This window comes from Vanellus vanellus (genome assembly GCF_965231255.1).
Source record: "Vanellus vanellus genome assembly, chromosome: 2".
NCBI classification, from domain to species: Eukaryota; Metazoa; Chordata; class Aves; order Charadriiformes; family Charadriidae; genus Vanellus; species Vanellus vanellus.
The window spans coordinates 15,929,043-15,947,567 of NC_138906.1; the positions used below are offsets into that span (position 1 = coordinate 15,929,043).

Sequence of the window (18,525 nt, forward strand, 5' to 3'; positions counted from 1 at the left end):
ACTGCTGAGGTCATGCTTTGAAAACTTGAAAGCAGAAGGGAAAGGCCAGGGGGAGAACATCCCTGAAGGAGAATGTTCCACCGGCCAGAAACGGTGCAAGCAGCTGCGATCCTCCCTTGGCCAGATAGCCGCCTCCCTCATAACCAGATAAAGTCAGGTCTACTGGCCTAAGATCACGGGAGGTTATTTTTCTTCACCTCTCATTTAGTGCCTGTTTAGACAAATTTGAATCGGGGAGTGTGATGAACACCTTTCATTTTTACGTTGCCACTTCACCTCAGAATTAGAGCTCTTTGTTTATCCCCCTGCTGATAGATAGTATATGTCGTATGTAGTCGTGTTCTTATTTATTTTTTTTACTTCCTTTAGAATGCAGAACAAAGCCAGTCACAAATTCCAAAGGAAACGGTAAGAGCTTTGTCTTTTCCATACTGGAAGACTCCCAAATGTTTTTAAATTGATATGGCACTTCTCCATCAAAGATTCACAGATCCTCCTTTCACCTTATATACTGTAGATGGCTCTCTCTAGCTTTACATTTTAAGTGCATTTTTGAATGTAATTTCAAATACTGTTTGAATATTAGATGCAATTCAATTATTATGTACATTTGAGTGCTATTTGAAATTACAACTTTTATACACAGCCAAAGGCCTAAAGTTGGAATGATAAGAGTAGACTTAGTTTGGGTTACTTGTTGAAAGTAATTGTTTAAAACATGATTATATGACTGAAACCTGAGATACAAACACAGAAATTAGGGGGTTTGGATTTAAGTCTCATTTGTATCCTCATAACAAACCACTGCTTGTTAGTTGTTTTTAAGAAATTATGGGGAAGTAGTATCAAGTTTACCCTTTAAAGGCTGTTACAGGTTTGTATGTGATCTGTCAGCGAGGCTGTATATTGATGTTGTATACTGTTTATATACCTCATTTTAGTCAGTGGAGCAAAATCAGTCTTAATACACATTATACTAATATACATATTTTTTTTTCTAAAATAAAAGGTTTCTTTTATAAGACATTAACAGAAAATATAGCAATAACATATTACCTTAAAGGTATACTGTATCTTAGTTAAAATTGTACTTCAAGAAGCTCCACTCAATTAGGTACCTATTTCAAAATTAAATGATAAATTAGATTACGGGGGAATTAAGAGGATTCGTGCTGGGATTTGAAATTAGTTAGGCTGCTGAAAAACCAAAAAAGCTTGTCTGGATGATTCAGAATGCCTTACCAGCAATGGTGAGATGGTGTCGGGGATAAAAAGAAAGTCAAGACGAGGTAAAGACATGTAAGAGCCATCTCAGTGAGGTAGTCAAGTGTACATTGGTTGATACTACTAATGTTTCAGGCCAGTGGAATGTAAGTGCGAAAATGGGTGTTTGGGTTGAATGTAGCAATATTCACTTTTATCCCTCTATCTTTTGATGTCCTTCTAGTCTGAAAGTCATCTGCATAAGGGCTCTGCAAAATCATGGGTGTATCGTTGTTTCAGGCGTGCCTCGCAGTATCTTTTTAGTACATCTTGTTAGTGAACGTATGTTTTTATCTTCATAGTTTCTTACCAGGTACTGTTGATATGTAAGGAGATCAAAGATCAAAGCCCAGGACAGTACTTCTGCCTATAGTTAAATACAACTGAAAATCATTTGTGGGTGCAGCCTTATAAAAGTGTCCTGGCTTTAGGAGTTGAAATTCTGCCCCAAAACCTCATTAAGATTGGACAGGTTGCCTATAGGGTGTTTATATAAAGCAATTGCTCAACTGTTGCAAAATTAATGTTTTGTACCAAATTCCATGGTGAAATCTTCTCTCAGTGATTTTTCTGATCAGCTTCCTGACTTAATCTAAGAAAAAACCAAAGGAAAATAAGGAGATCTCGGTTGTTCTCTGTAGTTGTGAGCTAAAAATTGCTCGTTAACCAGGGGATTATGCAAGAGGGACAGGGAGTATATGGGTTGTCAGGGATTTCTGTAAAACCAGCCAGAAAGCCCTAGCAAGCTTTGGAAATAAGGAAGTGAATTGGGAAACATGTGGAGACGTACTTGGTTAGTGAGGGAATGACGTGAGAAAGCTGGTCAATACAAAAATGTTTTTTGCACAATGTCTTGGGTTTTTCATTCATTATGGGGTGGATTTTTTTTTTTGTTATTTCTTTGAAGGCTCAGAGCAGCAGTGATCAAGATCTCTTTTAAATTTGCCTGCTCCGGGGTGGGAATAAAAAATGGACGAAACATGAAAGGTGCCAGTGGGTGATTATAACGCACAATGCTTTTGCACTTCTTCCAATCTGCTTTGCTTTGGATAAGTGTGATACTCCAGTTCTACAGAACTAATTTTCCTCAGCTGCACATTAATAATACAATCACACACTGTGACTTTTTTATTATTATTTTGGAAAGTATTTTTCATTGCTTTCCTTTATTCTCCTTGGTTTTGCCTCAATCCCTATTTATTCCTCCTCTGTCTACTTTTCAGGTCTTTGAGATTTCTAATCTTGCAATTGCTGGTTCTGTGCCTGCTCTGATCTTTGTGCTGTTGGTTGTGAGGTTTTAGTCTCTAAGTGTCAAGGACTCGATAGTAGAAAGCAAAGCATAAAAACAACAACAAAAAAAGGATGATGAAAGCAGTGAAGCTATAGAAATGAGAGAGAGGTGAAATATAAGTCTGGTTTTAATTTAAAGGCAAAATGGTTGTGGGTTTTTTTGTTGTTGTCTTTGTGGGGAAATACAAAAAAAATGCACCTTTGAAATAATAAAAAAAACCCAACAACAACAAACCCCTTGAAAATGGAAGGCCTGAAATAAAATTTATGTGTAGCCCCAAAATATAAAGCCTAGTTTATCAACACATTATTAACACTCAGGGGTTACATTTATGGAACTGTTACTTTGAAATGGTTTATACTAATGTTGTGACATTTGGATACAGTAGTTAATCTTCACAGATGTAATAAAAGAAAACCTTTAAAATTAGCTTTTTCTTAATTTATTTGTGGCCTGAAATCCTTGAGAGAGAGTTATTTCTTACTACCCATATAGGTAAGCATATGACTTCATATTTTGCACCCCATCACAGAAGACAGATTCTCATATTCTCATTCTGGAACTTCCATAGGAGGAGTTTGTGTAACTTGCTAAGCTCGCAGAATTTAAGCTTTGCTCTCCAGTCATCCATAAGAAATGCAAATTGCTAAAGCATCTTCAGCTCTATCCAGTAACTGTGCCCTAGTGAAAACAGTACTGCTATTTTCACCTTCTGTTTTGCTGATGAATGGAACAGACGCTCCTTTTTCTCCTGAAGCGGGGAAATCTCCTGTATGTTGGTTGAGAGAGTGTTGCACCCAGCCACGAGTTTGTGCCATTTGTATAGCTGATGACAACATGGAACAGATGCACCTATTTCTAAACATGGTGATTATTTGGAATGTAGGAGATTGACCGTAATATGAAAACTAGTAATTTATCATTATTACGTTTCTGTTTCTAAGCATAATTATCTTAATCTTGTTACAGAGCATTGAAATGAACTGTTAATTATGCTATGTAAAACATCTGCCAATTAATTTTTCCTCATACTCTTTGAAAGTCAATAATATTCAGTAATATTTTGCTTTTACAATTGTCATTCACTGTTTGTTTTCTGAATTCAGAACCCACAAGTTAACTTTCATGTAAGCATAATGCTAGAAAAATAATAATTATCGTATATGTAAGTATTTTCTAGGGAGCATTGTCTATTGGTAAAAAGAGATTCAAAGTTAGGATTCGGGATTTCATTTCATGACTGTTGCACTCAGCAGCACGGGAAAGCTTCAGTTTTCTGTTCTCATTTGTTTTTCTGTCAAATCGATGTAAGTGAGCAGAATGTTATGAATTTTAGTGAGTGTAGGATTCGTAACAGTGACATAACAAGAGCGCTTGGTGTGTTGGAACAATATATAAATGTTTAGCAGCCCCGATAGAAATTGCAAATGGGATTGCTTTTTATTTTCTTCTGAACTTGAACATCTGATACACCTGATATTATCTAAATTTCTTTTTGATCACCGTGTTTTTTCAGAATCCAAGGATAATGTCATGGCTAAACCTATCAGCACTTTTGGGTTCCATTGCTGTTCTTGCCGTAGACTTTTCTGTGTGATTCTGAGTAACTTAGCTAGCTGCACTTCTTATGCAAGAATTCATCACCTACAGGAATGGAGTGATACTACTGTGGTCAGAGGCATTTTGTAAGAACTAATGCATAATTATTTTGTACGCTTTTTGTTTGCAACTTCTTGTGTTATGAATATGCGAGGTATACTAGCAAATGCCTAGAAAGGCATAATTTATATTGATTAATGGGTGGAAAATTCTTGGAGCTTCATGTGGGGAGAAAAGCACTGTCACGGCTGAGCTTTAAGATGGCGGTGGTCTGAGCACGTGTGTGTTTGTTTTTTACTTTTGGTAAAGAGCTGTTTGTATTACTTCAAGATACGTAGTCACTTTCATAGAACTTCAGCTTTTATAGCAGCTTTGTATCATTTGGGTGATGCAACTCCTCCTTCACGCAGAACCTTCCATGGAGAACAGCTCTAAGCTTTATCGATTTCCATTGCTGCAATAGGTGATCCAGATGTCTAAAAATTGAGCCGGGATCACACAATGACTGATATCAGCCTACACCACCAGCAGTGCTATCATTAGATACAGAATGATTTTATCAAAAGAAGAGATGTTTGACTGGTGATTAAGCTGATGCTGCTTTTTCCTCCTTGGTGTTAATAACTGGTGCTGATTATTTTTATACCTTTTTTGTCTTCTAAGGGTGTGAGGCACAAAGGTGATTACAATCTTTTAAAAGCCTTTTTTGGTGCTATTTTGCGTGGTTTCAGATTATATTCTTAATAAAGATGTGACATAAGAAACAGATCACTGGCCATATGAAAGAAAGAGGTATTGAATGTGTGATCTTCTGCAGGGTACTGTTGGGTTTACAGTCTTTTACCATATAGGTTCTCTAGTATTGAATAGCATTTTCTGGGGCATTAATGAGTAGAGCTGAGTCGTTAATTCCCAGTGACTAACTACAACACTTGAGTGACTCTGTTTATGAATGCTCTTTGAGTACTCTGAATTTCCTGGAACGTTCAGTGGTGATCCACATAGACTTCTGTGTAACGCTGTGCTTGGGACTGACCCTTAGGCTCATAGTTTTGACTCCATCACCTGCAGGTGATTGACCTGGGCTGCGGCGTGGCACACCAGGCTGGCTCTGTGCAGCACCGCGGGGCGGCTCTAGCTGTTTTCTCAAGGTTTGCGTTGGTAACACTTGCTGGGCAATTGCCACTTTCATGGAAGGCGACGTATGCGTCCCTCCTCTCCGGTTCTGTAAGAGGATTGTCTCGGTGCCATCGTTGCAGTCGTCCTGAAGCCACAGTGGTGTGCACGTCATTATTCACCATTAGTATACTATTTCCTACATATCAGCCTTACTTTATTTTGGATAATATGAGTTGACTGTGTAGGGCATTTACAACTCAAACATCAGATATAGGGTGTGAGGCTGAAAGAGGCCTTCAGGTCCTTTAGTTGATCGTCTGCTACCACAGGCAATAGGGTCATCGGGTTCTTTCAAACACTTGACCTAATTTGGGTAAGTGTGAAGTTCACATTGTTGCTTAAGATTACTATTTAAACCCCTGAAAACTCATTTGTGTGCAAAGCTTTTTTTATTGCGCTGTTGGCTTGAGACTCTTGGTGTTGATTCTTCCTTGCTATGAAGTCCAGGGAAAATAGCGAGCTGAAGCGGATTGCCGCGGTTGCCTGAAAGTCTGCGGCAGGAGTAGGAGTGAGACACAGGTCAGTCCCAGTGCCCCGTACAGGCACTGCCCCGTGTGGAACGTGTTTCTTGCCACGGACTTCTGCAAAGGCGTTATTTCCCTTTCAACTTTGTTTTTCTGTCTGGCTTTCCCAGACACTCTCTATCTGTTTCTTTAGTCTTTCAGGTCTTGTACAGCCAACAGGTCAGTGAGAGAAGTATAAAGATTTTCAGGGAGCTGTGTCATTAGTGTGTGGGGCATTGAAGTTTTTCTCGAAGAAGGGATAGCGCAGAGAGCTGTAGCTTTACAGACTTCCGTGGCACAGCAGACACCTGCTGTGCATCTAATCCCTTGGTTTTCGCTTCTCTGGGGTAAGCGTCTTGTGAAGAAATGGGGTTAGCACTACAATCGCGTATTTGTTTCAGAACATATAGTAGGGCCACAAAGTTTGAGTAGGAGCAACAGTTTGGAACAGGATATGTTGGCCTGAATGAAGCACGGTCATTATGGTAACAGCAGCAGACTAGTCCCTGCGGGAAGTTCTGAGATGCATAACCAAGAAATTATTTTTAGCGGTCTGATCAGTTGATTTGAAACGTAGAATATCAACTGCTTAAACCAGTTTCTGCGACAGCCCAGATCAGAGCGTTAGCGTTAGGGAGAATAAAGTTAGCAGAGACAAGCAATGGCCTTCCTATGGAGATGAATAACAAACATGTGGATGTATTTAAACGTGGGCTTTTGCAAAGCTTTGCTTTTCGTACTAAATGAAAATCACATGCTAGAATTTTTGTGCTTTGGAAAACATTAATTTTTTCCTAAACCGTTTTTTAATCCATCAAAAACACTAAGCTCAAGACATTTTTTGAATGTGGAACGTGTTTTTTGATATTAAATTAAATCCTTAAAATGGACATAACTGGCAATGTAACAACGGGCCTGTTTGGCGGTGTTCTCATGAGCTAGCATTTCTGCGTATAAATACGTACCAAAGTTAGTCCACATATAATATGCAAAAAACTTTTCCTTGATGGGATTAAAATTAAAGCAGACCACATTTCCCATAAAATCTCAGAATTCAAATGTAGGTTTTGATATTTAGCAGCTGCTGTTTGATTTGAACAAGAGCGTAGCCTTTGCCAGATGTGACATATTAACTTAGCTAATATGAATAATGAGTCTCAGTGTATACGTGCAAATAAGATTCATTAGTGTTTATCTAACATATGGGAGATATTAAAATACTTAACCTAGGAAGAGTTAGATAAAAGAAAGCAAGCATAAAAATTCTAGTTGTTTAGTTGGCTTAAGCCCTATGTCATTTTATAACTAGGTAAGTAGACACTTTAGGCCCTTATAAGCTGTAATGCAGCACATGATTGTTTGATTAAAAAAAAAAAAAAGATAAAAAAAGATAAAAGGCCTTGTTGTATTTCAGGGGGAAACCGGGTTGGAGTGTGTGTGTCTCTATTGGATCGGTAGGCAGGCTTTTCTCTGCTGGAGGTCCAGTTTTAAATCTGAATGTAGTTACATTTATCTTTAATGCCTACCAGGGCAGGACGCATCAGCTCTCAGTTACTCCTCCTCAGGAGAGGCCTCGGCTGAAGTTGGAGGGGTGTGTTACAGACCACCTACATTGCTCTGTTTTCCGTACCTCCAGCAGTAATCCGTCTACATTTTTATAAATACTAAACATCACCCCCCACGAAACAGTTGTTGACCACGGATGCTGTTTTGCTTCCTTAGAGCTGCTCGATTTACGTGTTCTACATTTGTATATGTGATGGCATATGATAAAAGTGAGAGTCATCATCTTTTGGTGTGTCTCAGTTTAGAAGCTGACCTGATACAACAGCAGTGTCACCCACCTAACTTGAAGGATAAAACAATTTGGGTCATCTCTGATATCAAGAACGTTTTTGCACAATAGCTAACTGAAATCCGCTCTCTGTTGCGCGTATCATGCGTGTTTTAAAATAAGAGTTCTGTTTTGTTGTAATAATGCTAAGACAAATTTTATTGGTTTCCCAATGTATAGGAGTTATGATTTCTTAGCATCACAGGTGCCTTGTGAGAAAGAATAATGAATTCTATATTAAAATCTTCTAAAGATTGAAAGTATCCTGGAAAAGGTTGTGATGTTGGGTTGGAATTCCTTTTACTGGGACCAAATGACTAAACCTGGGATTTTGCCAATTCCAGTCCTTTGACTTTTCTCTCCTACACTTCCTAGACCTTGTAGGCTCTTAATATCTGTGGGACTTCAAACTCGTCTTTCAAGAACTTGAGATTTTCAGTCTGGACAAATCTGAAAGAGAGAAGGTGCATTTGTGAGGCAAGAGGTTGATAGATTAACAAAAGAGTAATTAAACAGAGGCTAACAGGCTTAGGGCTGTGACGTTAGGAGGCTGGACACGCCAGGATTTGGGAGCAGGTAGAGTGAAAAGTGTAGATGGGGCCATCAGAGGGGTTAGGAAGGGTTTGTGCTGTAGTTACATAATCTGTTATGCGCATTTCTTCACCGTACGTGAAGGCTGTGTTTGTATATGTACATGCACATGCCTGTGCATACAAGAGCCCTGTAAATGTTTTCATGTGTGTTATATGCAAAACTTGGACGTACAGGTTACCCTCTAAGAGTGGGGATACAGAGCTGTGATGCATTGCTTCGGGGAAAGAAAACAGGAGTGCACTGGGTTTTTGCGAGAGTCCCATGATTAACTTACTTCCTTTCTCTATACATAATCAGAAAGTAACTTGCAGACGGGTTTCAGTGACTTAATAGCTGCTGAGAAGACAGCATGCCTAAGCTTGCAAGAGAATGACTTCGCTGGAGAGAATGCAGCCGGATTTGTAGCTGCAGCGAGCCACTTCGCAAACTTGTCCCAGCTTGATTGCAAATTGCTTCCCCCGTTAGGTGGGAGGAGGTTTTTCGCTGCTGTTGGGTTTCTTTTTTCACCCGTCTCATGCTGCTTACTCACCAGCTGAACCCTGATGAGATTTTATAAATGGAGGCAGTCCCAAGCAAGACATTTCTTTGTCGTATTTAAAACGTAAAAGGATAAAGAGGAGGTGCTGTTAGCAACATGATGAAATAGACTTATTGCACTTTTAGTGTCAAGGTCCATTTTAATGTTGTTTATAAAATTAAATCGGTTTTATGATCAGATCAGAAACCAATGTTATGTAGGAAAGAAAAATAATTTCCTCCTGTTCATCCAATGGCTTTTTTAAAGCCCCCTATGTATCGAAGCACAGCCATAAGTTTGCTCCAGTCAGGAAGTTTACCTTTAAATTTACGATATATTTATGTTGTATTTCAAAAGTGAATAACATCTCAAATGTCATTTAGTATAAATTGATACTAAGTATGAATTTGAAGAAAAAAAAAAGTCACCTACATATTTTATCACCAATCGAATTTTTATTACAAATTACATACTTGAGCAGCTTCATTCATCCAGCTGAAGTCATTTCAGATGACCTTTTCCTCAGCAGGCTCTGTCTGAACAGAATATTGTTCTGTTGTTAATTGTTTTGGACATAGTGTGTGAAAAATCTTAAGGGAGTTGATTTTTGTTGTTCAGGGTTCACAGTACATAATTTTGCTTCCATGTTTACTGCTGGTCTGTCAAAGTATATGAAGGAATAAATTTCTCCCACAGATCAGCTAATCATGAAAATACTGTTGAGGTGTTTGATTGACATAGCGAAGCTGTTAATTTAGAGTATATCAAGATCAAATGGAAGTTATTGCAATTAGGAAATGATTGTGTTCTCAGTTGAAATTTTTAAATGCTGCATTTTAAATTTTTGTGCATTTTTATGCTGTCTCATAGATGTATCAGGGAATTTCTATGGTTTGTTACATTTAGATACTTAATGTTCAACACAATTTCAGTGCAAATTACTTTTTTTTTGCAGTAGCTGATACTTAATTGATTGGGGAGAGTCGCTGTACATGCACTGTTTCTGTACTCTCTAAAGGTCTTTGGGGAACAAAGGATTCAGCCAGTCTGAGGTTTTGTTGGTTTTTTTTTGTTTGTTTGTTTTTGTTTTTACAGCTTTGGTTTAAAATGTTATGGTATGAGGCTAAAATCTTCCTGATTATTTGAGAATGGCCCCTTTATGACATGTTTAGAGGTTCCTGATCACTATATAGTTCTGTTCTAAGGTTTGTACGTGTGAAGTTGTATTCAATAATGTCATATATAGTAAGACCTTCTTTGGTACCATGGTGTGGCATAAATGTTACAGTCAGTACTTTCATATCCATAGTCCTTGAATCTTAATGGTTCAGTTATTCTTGAACGCCACATTTTGCATTGTGGGATATCAAAAAAGAAATGTTTCTTCTCTCTACCACTTTCTCTTTTTAAGATCTGCATTCAAACATACGGTACTGACAGATGACACACAGATTCTACAGGGCAAGAGGCTTATGTCCCTAAAATTGCAGACATGGGTATGGTGGTGAAACAAGGTGGCTTAGTTGAGAAAAGCTGTGGATACCCCATGAAGTCCTTAAAGCAACTTTCCCTTAGCCCAGTAATGACGATTTTTTGGGGGGATGAGTTGAGCAGTTTTCTCATGGCTTCACTACTTCGGTTCCAGTGCTGAGGCTGCTGTTTCTCATTTTTTCACACGCACGGTCTACTCACTCGTGTGCAGCTGCTAAAGAGAAGTCTCTTCCAGGTTTAGGCCTTAAGTGTCACCTCCGCACTCAGGTGTCTGTAGCCCAATATTAGCATTGGATCTTTTCCCTATTTAAGACTGTAGAAAACAACCAAGCAGAAGACTCATTAAGAATAGCGCTGAGCTGATAATGCAGCTCTTTGGTCTCGCTGAAGAGAAGTAGCCTGGAGGCCATTAGCCCAGTCCTTGGGGATGCTTACTGAGATGCTCGCTCCAGTTGACCCTTTGGCATATAGAAGTGCACCCGACGGGGATGGGCTGTGCAGGGAAGCAGTTTAGTTCTCTGCCCTGGAAGGGAGCTGGCTGTGGCTGGAGTTCTGACATTTTTTAGAACGTTAAAAAATACTGGGGGAGGTGGGGAGTATGTGACTGTAAATTGATGATAACAGTTGTAAAGAAAAATCCAGTAACCTTATGTGCTTCCTTGGGGTTACCCGTGCATCCTGCCTTGGCTTTGTGTCCCGTTTGGCTCACCAGATTTTATTCCTAACTATTTAAGGAATAAAAGTGTTACAGAAACTAAAAGGTAACATGCATGTGTCTCAAACTGTTTTATTCTGCAGCCACCTGAGGAAAGATGCACCTCAAAGGGATGCTCTAACTAGTGCTTTTGTGACTCAAACAGGAATATTAGGGTTGTAATTTTCCCCAAATTTGGGAAATATTATTTAGATCCAGTATTTTTTTCCACAGACACAGCGCACCTTTCCATTCCTGACAGCTGGCACAGATCGTGCTGATCTGCATGGCCAAGAGATGTACTTGGATAATGGGATTCGTGAGCGAGCCAGCTTAGCTGTGGCGCTTGGGATAGGGCGTGTTGATTTTTTGTTGTAATTGATGAAGCACTATGCTTTGTTATAAACAAAGTATGGTTAGAGACATGCAGATAACATCTAATGCACTGGATAGGGCTGGTGAACACATTAAGTTTCATGCTTTTAACCAAGTGGGAAAAGATAGAGCTCCTGTTTTTCTTCCCTCGGCTGTTCTGGTTCTCTCAGCAGTCTGAGTGCCTTCCCATGTGGCATTTTCGCATTGCATTTCTAGGTCAGCGGTGACACAACTAGCATGCTTGTGCCCAAATTGATCATCTCGGTCTGCTGTACTCCGCATGGCTTTCACATCCATCTTTGCTCTAGTCTGTGTTAGGATTTCAGAAGAGCCCGTCAGCTTTGCATTTCCTCAGGTCTTAAGAAGCAGGGACAGCTCAGCATGTTAATTTCTCACGTGTTTCGTCCTGCTCCCAGTATCTGGGAGTAGGAGAAAAATAGGAGGAGCCAGCTTTGCAAATAGATGAGAATGACGTGCGAAAAGTTGGTATAATATCAGTGTTAGTGAGGGAGGTGACGCATTTGCTAAGGTTATGAAAAAATTTGGCCACATTAGTTCTTCTAGAGAAGAACTTCCGACTGTTGGACATTACTGTGCACCTTCTGGTGGAGGTTCTCCTACTCTTTTTCCTTCATGTGGGTGAGAAAAAAAAATAGCACAGTTGGGTTCATAACCATCTTTCTGGAGGCCAGACACTGGGCCTGCTGCAGAGAATTGCCTTTAAGGGTATGACTTTTTTTTAATTGATTAAGTTATAACCAAAAGGGGTTATAACCGTTCTTTTAGAACTGGAAGAGGGTCAGAGGCAAGTGGACAATGTCTACTTGCAAGGGACAGGGCTTGTGAGCAGCTCGTTCCTCCTTTCAGCAGCAGCCTCTTGTGTGCAAGCACAGCTCCTCAGGGCCTGACTGTTCTCTTTCATGGGTGCTGTGCCCGTGCCTGCTGCCCCCACGAGTGCCATCGCTCTGTGGGGACACCCCGTGGCCCCCACTCCCAGCCCACCGCCACCCCGAGCTCGGCAGCAGCGAAGCGAGAGGCCGGTCCCCAGTGCTTGCATGGCTTTCGGGTGCGTGGAAGGGTGTCGCCGAGCAGCTCCTTGCCAGGGAGGCTGGCAGGTCCGGGACTATAATTCCTGGTGTTCAAAACCTGGGATCGTCCCAGCCGGGCTAAAAGTGGGTGTGGGGAGCAGTGAAGAACCAAAGACGTGGGTAAGAGGACAGAGGTGAAGGGTAGAGCTGGGAAAGGCAGGAAAATTGGCACTCGGAGCTGGATTTGGTGCTGAGGTTGTTAATAGCAGAGATGTGCTGTTGCAGATCTCAGCTGTGTAATTTTCTGTTTTTCCTAACCCAGCTAGTTTTAAACAAAATGAGGGGAAGGAGCAGTTTTTGAATTTAATTTTCTTGCACTTGGATTCTCCCCATGACTGCAAAGCTACCATAGATGGTGATGATATTTTAAAAATTCTGTAGGTTTGCACGTAAGAAAATATTTCTGATAAAGCTCTTTTGACTAATGAAATAGCGGCTTACGTGTGAGTTGGTATTAATTCAATAATGACGCACAATTCAATTATTTTACTGGACAGAGTAGCACTTAAACACAAATAGAAGATATTTCTGAATCTAAGCATCAGCTGGAGGTGATTGAATATACACTATTTGTGCATGTTTCTTCAAATAATTACTGTGGAAAACATTGTGACATTGTAGTTAAAAGCGGGGTTTTTTAATGCTAATAGCTGAGGGAAGAGAATTCCCAAAGAGAAATGCTCTTCTATAATCCCACGTTAATCTTCCCGACAGAAAGCAGAAGAAGAGGAGCTTGTCCTCACACCTGACGGCACCAGGGAATTCCTGACATTTGAAGTTCCACTGAACGACTCTGGATCAGCTGGACTTGGTGTGAGCGTCAAAGGTAACCGGTCAAAAGAAAACCATGCCGATTTAGGAATCTTCGTCAAGTCCATTATTAACGGTGGAGCAGCATCCAAGGTGAGAGGGAACATCTGTGTACCTTTGTCTTCCTCCATTTTCTATAATAAGGCTGTTTTGAAAAGAACCACAAATTCAAGAAGAACGAGATTGCTCTGTAACTAGCCTTTTCCAATTACACCATCAGAGGTAACGTTTAGACTTCTACTCAGATTCACGTGCATCCCAGGATTTAAACAGCCTTTACAGATTCTCGGGAAGGATACGAGCAGTCTCTGGTTCGGTTCAATTAGCGTGCTATTTGTGCAGAGGGGTTATGATAGCAGCTTGCAGTGCAAATCTATAATTGGAATAGACATTTCTTACAAAGGCTTCAATGGAAGCTATTATACCAGTGTTCATTTGCCGTAAACTACCAGGACTAAGCATAATTGTTTGATTCTTTTTCTTTTGTATTTTTCATCTCTCCAGCAAACGAAACTTCTTTTGTGCGTGTTTTATGTAACTAGCTATAATCTTTCCTTTTCCAGGATGGCAGGCTTCGGGTGAACGATCAACTAATAGCGGTAAATGGAGAATCATTATTGGGCAAAACAAATCAAGATGCTATGGAAACTTTAAGGAGGTCCATGTCCACAGAAGGAAACAAACGGGGAATGATTCAGCTTATTGTGGCGAGGCGAATAAGTAAATGCAATGAGGTAATATGCTTTTGATATCAGAACTCTTTAGTTTTTACTCCTAAGGTATTTGTGTTCTAGGAGATGTCATGTTTCCTCTGAGACCTGGAAAATAATATTTGAGAAGCTAAAGAAAGAGAGAATTACAAAATGATCTGAATTTCAGTGTTAGACGTGCTAACCTTATTACCGATCAATAAAGTTTTTCTTTTGAGTATTTTCATCAATGAATAACAGGAAACACTGAATAAAACTACATTGATTTTGTAATTGGATCCCACTGTTTACGTGATTTTTGTTCTTCGGAGTTTTTTATGTAGGTCTATGAGTCTTTCATTTATAGACTTAGTGTTAACTGACTTGCTTCTTTGTCACTTTCAGGTTTTTTAATTAAGAGTAGAGCTCTTAAATTTCATTATTATATTTTATCTAGGCAATTAAAAGTTCCGTGTAAAGAGTATGCAAAACTTCATGCAAATAATTCTGTTATTTTGGATTTTAAATATGTCATGGCTTGGCCTTCATTTCAGGGAAGTATAAAATACTGAGTTTCGGGTGAAGTGGTGATTTTTTTTCTGATACTATTTGCAGCTTCTGTCTCCTCCACTGGAGTATTAATGTGTTGATGTTTTTAAACATTTTCATGATTTCTAATAGTTTGTCTTCTAGATTAATGTAAACAACACTATATAGTGGCAATATGTGGGCATATGATGCTGAGAAGGACTGCAGATGCTGTGGAGAACTGAATTAGACTTCAAAATGATTTTGACAAATTGGAGAAATGCACTGAGCTAAATAGGGTGCAGTTGAATGGTGGGTCAGGGAAGCATCTGTTCTTAAGACATCTAAAAGTCATTCTTTCATTCTTGTTAATACCGGTAAGGTCTTTTCAGAGATGTTATTTCTTGAGCATCGTGCTTCAGAAATGATGTGCACAAATTGGTTTAGTACTGCTGATCTTGCCAAGGGGGAAAGGGAATGGTTTATTTTTTAATGCATAAAATTGATCTTAAAAAAATCCCAGATTATAGCATATTATAAAATCACGTTTGAAAAGACACTAGTCTTTCTCAAAGTATTAAGCTCCTCTTTGATTACCTTCTTATACGCAGCTTTAATATACATACACACATTTATATATACACACTGCTAGAAAGCCGGCTGGGGTGCACGCGGTTTCTCACTTGGTGTTGAAGGAATTCTGACCAGTTTATATTTGATGATGTTCTGCTCTAGCCATAATTCTGAACTTGGACTGCAGAGAGCACAGACTGTCCTTTGGAGACTGTTTCTTATTCCTGCTCAGTTTCAGATGTATTTTACATGTTACTGCATAGAAAGGGTGAAATATTTTAGACCATTCCTGTGTTTAGAATATACTTATTTTTTCTTCCCCAAAAGGATATGGAAGATGTTCGCTCTTCTCTTAGTGAAAGTCTTCTAGAACAAACGTTTGTAAACATGATAGAGCAAATCCAGCAATGATGAACCAAAGACATTGCTTCTTAAATCCAATAGATTTTTTTGCTCACCTAAGTTAAGAGTAGGTTGGCGCTCTACATCTGTTTAACATTCACTAATTTATTTTGCAGAAACCATGTGGCAAATATGGCACAGCTCAGTCTACATTTATATGTGCTCCAGGATGAAAGAACTGATGTTAGAACCAGATTTAGATAGACTAAAATGTATCTGTAGAGCGAGGAGGATGGGCCTCCTTTACCATTTTTGTGTGGATTTTCCCAGCTCCTTAATAAGCAAGTGAGATGAGCCATAATAATTTGGGAAAGTGATGATATGCAATTATTGGTGTAGTGATCATCTTTGCAAAATAATTTTTGTAGCTATCTTTTCTCAGGAATTCTTGCTTTCATCACATTCATTCAAAGGAAATAACGATGTCAATACTGTTTGCATATTTTAATATGATGAAAGCACAACTTGCGTGGACATAAAGCTATTTACCTGCTGAGCTGGCAGTATTCAAGAAGATGGTTTTCTGAAAGTCTTGCAATGTCGAGACTTCAATGGAATGAAAAGTGAAGAGAGATTTCTTTTTTTCTTGGCATTTTGCAATTAAACCCTAGTTCTTTGTCCAAGGATCGCACGGATTTAAACTGTAGATATTATTAATCAGGTATAATATTGATAAGCTATGATAATATTACTTATGTATCACGTAGATGTGGTGATTAGGGACATGGTTTAGTGGTGGACTTGGCGGTGTCAGGTTTATGGTTGGACTCTATAATCTTAAGGGTCTTTTCCAGCCTAAATGATTCTATAAATCTATGAATACCATATACAAGTATGGTATTCAGTCACCTTAGCCCCTAAGGAACGGGTACGTGGACTGAGACTCAGCTGGAGAGCAGCACCACAGGACTGAGCATCACAGTGGTGTTCGCTTTCCCGTGGAACATCAGATATTGGCTGTTTCTGGCAGCCTCGGCTCTGTTGTGCTTAATTCAGCAGTTTAGCTTACTTAGATGCACTGGCACACTAGCTGACCCCTTAGAATATTTTTGTAGCTGCCACCAGCCTAGTATACGGTCTCAGCAAAGATTTTTAGTATTAGAACAAAAAATAAATGACATCTGACTGGCAGCAAATTCAGCAGCTTGCAGATCAGAAGTAAAAGCATCAGAAGATGTCTTGATAAATCACACCTTTTACCAGCCTGTTCCTCAGAAATGGGGGTTTACTATTTTTTCTTAAAGACAAAAAGAAGCATTTACCTTATGAGAAAGTATTTCCCCGGTGTTTTCTATGCTTTTCTCTCTCTATTTTGGTTCTCCAGAAGTGTCACTATAAAATAACAACAGCAACAAAAACGATCCTGTTCAACTGATTTCTTTCCTGCGTTGATTCAGGATTGTAAGTGCCCACTTTACGGACAAAACCCTAACTTACACTCTTGTTAGTCTTGCAGAAGTAGAGTTAAGTGGAACGAGCTCGATTATATTGCCTTTTGTGCATCGCCAACAGCAGCGTTCGTTCTGCCCCACTCCAGTGGCGTGGTCAGTCCTGCCCGCGGTGCGAGGTCGGGACGTGGCGCCCTGCCATTCCCCGCCGCGCCACGGAGCAGCCGCGGGGGTCTCGCCAGGGGAATCTGTATAAGGAGTGATAATGCCGAGGCAGGGACAGTTGCCTCCGATCTGCTGCGGAGGAGACGGTTCTTTGCCAAGAAGAGCCATTTCTTAGGCTTCAAAAGTCAAAGTCTACTTAACAGGAGCATGAAATGGTTTCATGCTTCAAACTTGGTGAAGTGACCTCTGGTAGTCCTTTTTCGTGCCAGCATTATTCTCACACAGCTTCACCCGTTCTCATGTTATAGCCTAAGCAATTATAGTAACAATAAAAATGTGCATAAACACCAGAAGAGTATTATCTTGTCGTCAGAGAGGTAGTGAGGAGGTCATTTACATCATCAGCCCTTACATAACTGTAGACTCAAAAGAGACCACAAACTTCCCAGAAGGTAAAAAGCATTTTTATGCTGTTGTGGTTTTACTGAACTGAAGAGTGGCCTGTAGAAAGAATTTTCATTGACTCACTAGGAGATACGATGTAATCCATCCCGGTTTTCAAGCGAATTATCGTGTAGTAAATATCGATATAAGGATGGAGTGAGTGGTAGTTATGAATGGACTCCAAGCCAAAACTGTGTATCTGAGGTTTTTCTCCTGTTTGCGTTACACCTACACAGAGTACAACAGTATAGTTAATTCTGTAAGCTGCACTGTTACAAACCTTGCAAGGCTTTGCTTAATATCTCCGCCACTTCAGCCAAAATCACACAGTGAATATTTGATGGATGCTGTTAGATTAGTGTAACAAAAACATTTAGTTTGGGATTTGGATATATCCAATTTTCCCGCCTCCCCTTTCAAAAAAGTTTAATATGCTTTTCAAATCTATGTTTTCAACTTTCAGCCTTGCACTCTGTGATCAGCAGTGTGTGCTGATTCTTCAGCTTTATTTTATAAGCACAGAAAGACTTTTAAGGTACATTTCCAAAGTTGTGCAAACAGTGGCAAAAATGGGAAGAAGAAGAATAGTAGTGACTTGATATTCATATATGGCCAACACCTCAGTTTTCAGAAGGCACGGCCATCGGCTTTTCAGATCTTGAACTCGGGGTTGACATTTTTTTTTAATTACCGAGGAGCCCAAGACTTAAGGAGAAACACTGGAGCTCCTTACGCCATGTTCTGTTAATTAGTGATATTATTATGATTAGCCTGTACAGGCAAACAGCTGCTGGCCGGCCACAATGCACGCACAGCGCGACGGCAGGACTGTCGGGCAGATCCGTGCAGCTGGCGGCAGGATGTGCTGATTCAAGAAAATAAAGGTAATTGTTACTTTTGGAACCCTGCACTTTCCAGTCCTGCAACCTGGACAGCGTAAAGGCACAGATTGCCCATCTGCACTCTGTTCGTGTCACACGCAGGCAGCACTTGTCTGCCATTAAGAGAGAGCATCACCATTTTCCTCAAAATGAAAGATTTCAAGGTTTCGGCTTTTTTTCATATCTCCCTTTTTTGACAGAATTAATGTCATGCCAA

The 18,525-nt window shown here is 39.7% G+C and overlaps 1 protein-coding gene across 3 annotated transcripts in view; it reads left to right on the forward strand.

Moving 5' to 3' along the window:
• Positions 1 to 18,525, forward strand: part of PARD3 (par-3 family cell polarity regulator) — a 461,313-nt gene that overhangs the window by 264,853 nt on the left and 177,935 nt on the right. For all 3 annotated transcript variants that reach the window (XM_082480102.1, XM_082480103.1, XM_082480104.1), the window contains 2 exons: positions 13,143 to 13,331; positions 13,802 to 13,972. In XM_082480102.1, the coding sequence (XP_082336228.1) occupies positions 13,143 to 13,331; positions 13,802 to 13,972 (360 nt within the window). The remainder of the gene's footprint in view (positions 1 to 13,142; positions 13,332 to 13,801; positions 13,973 to 18,525) is intronic.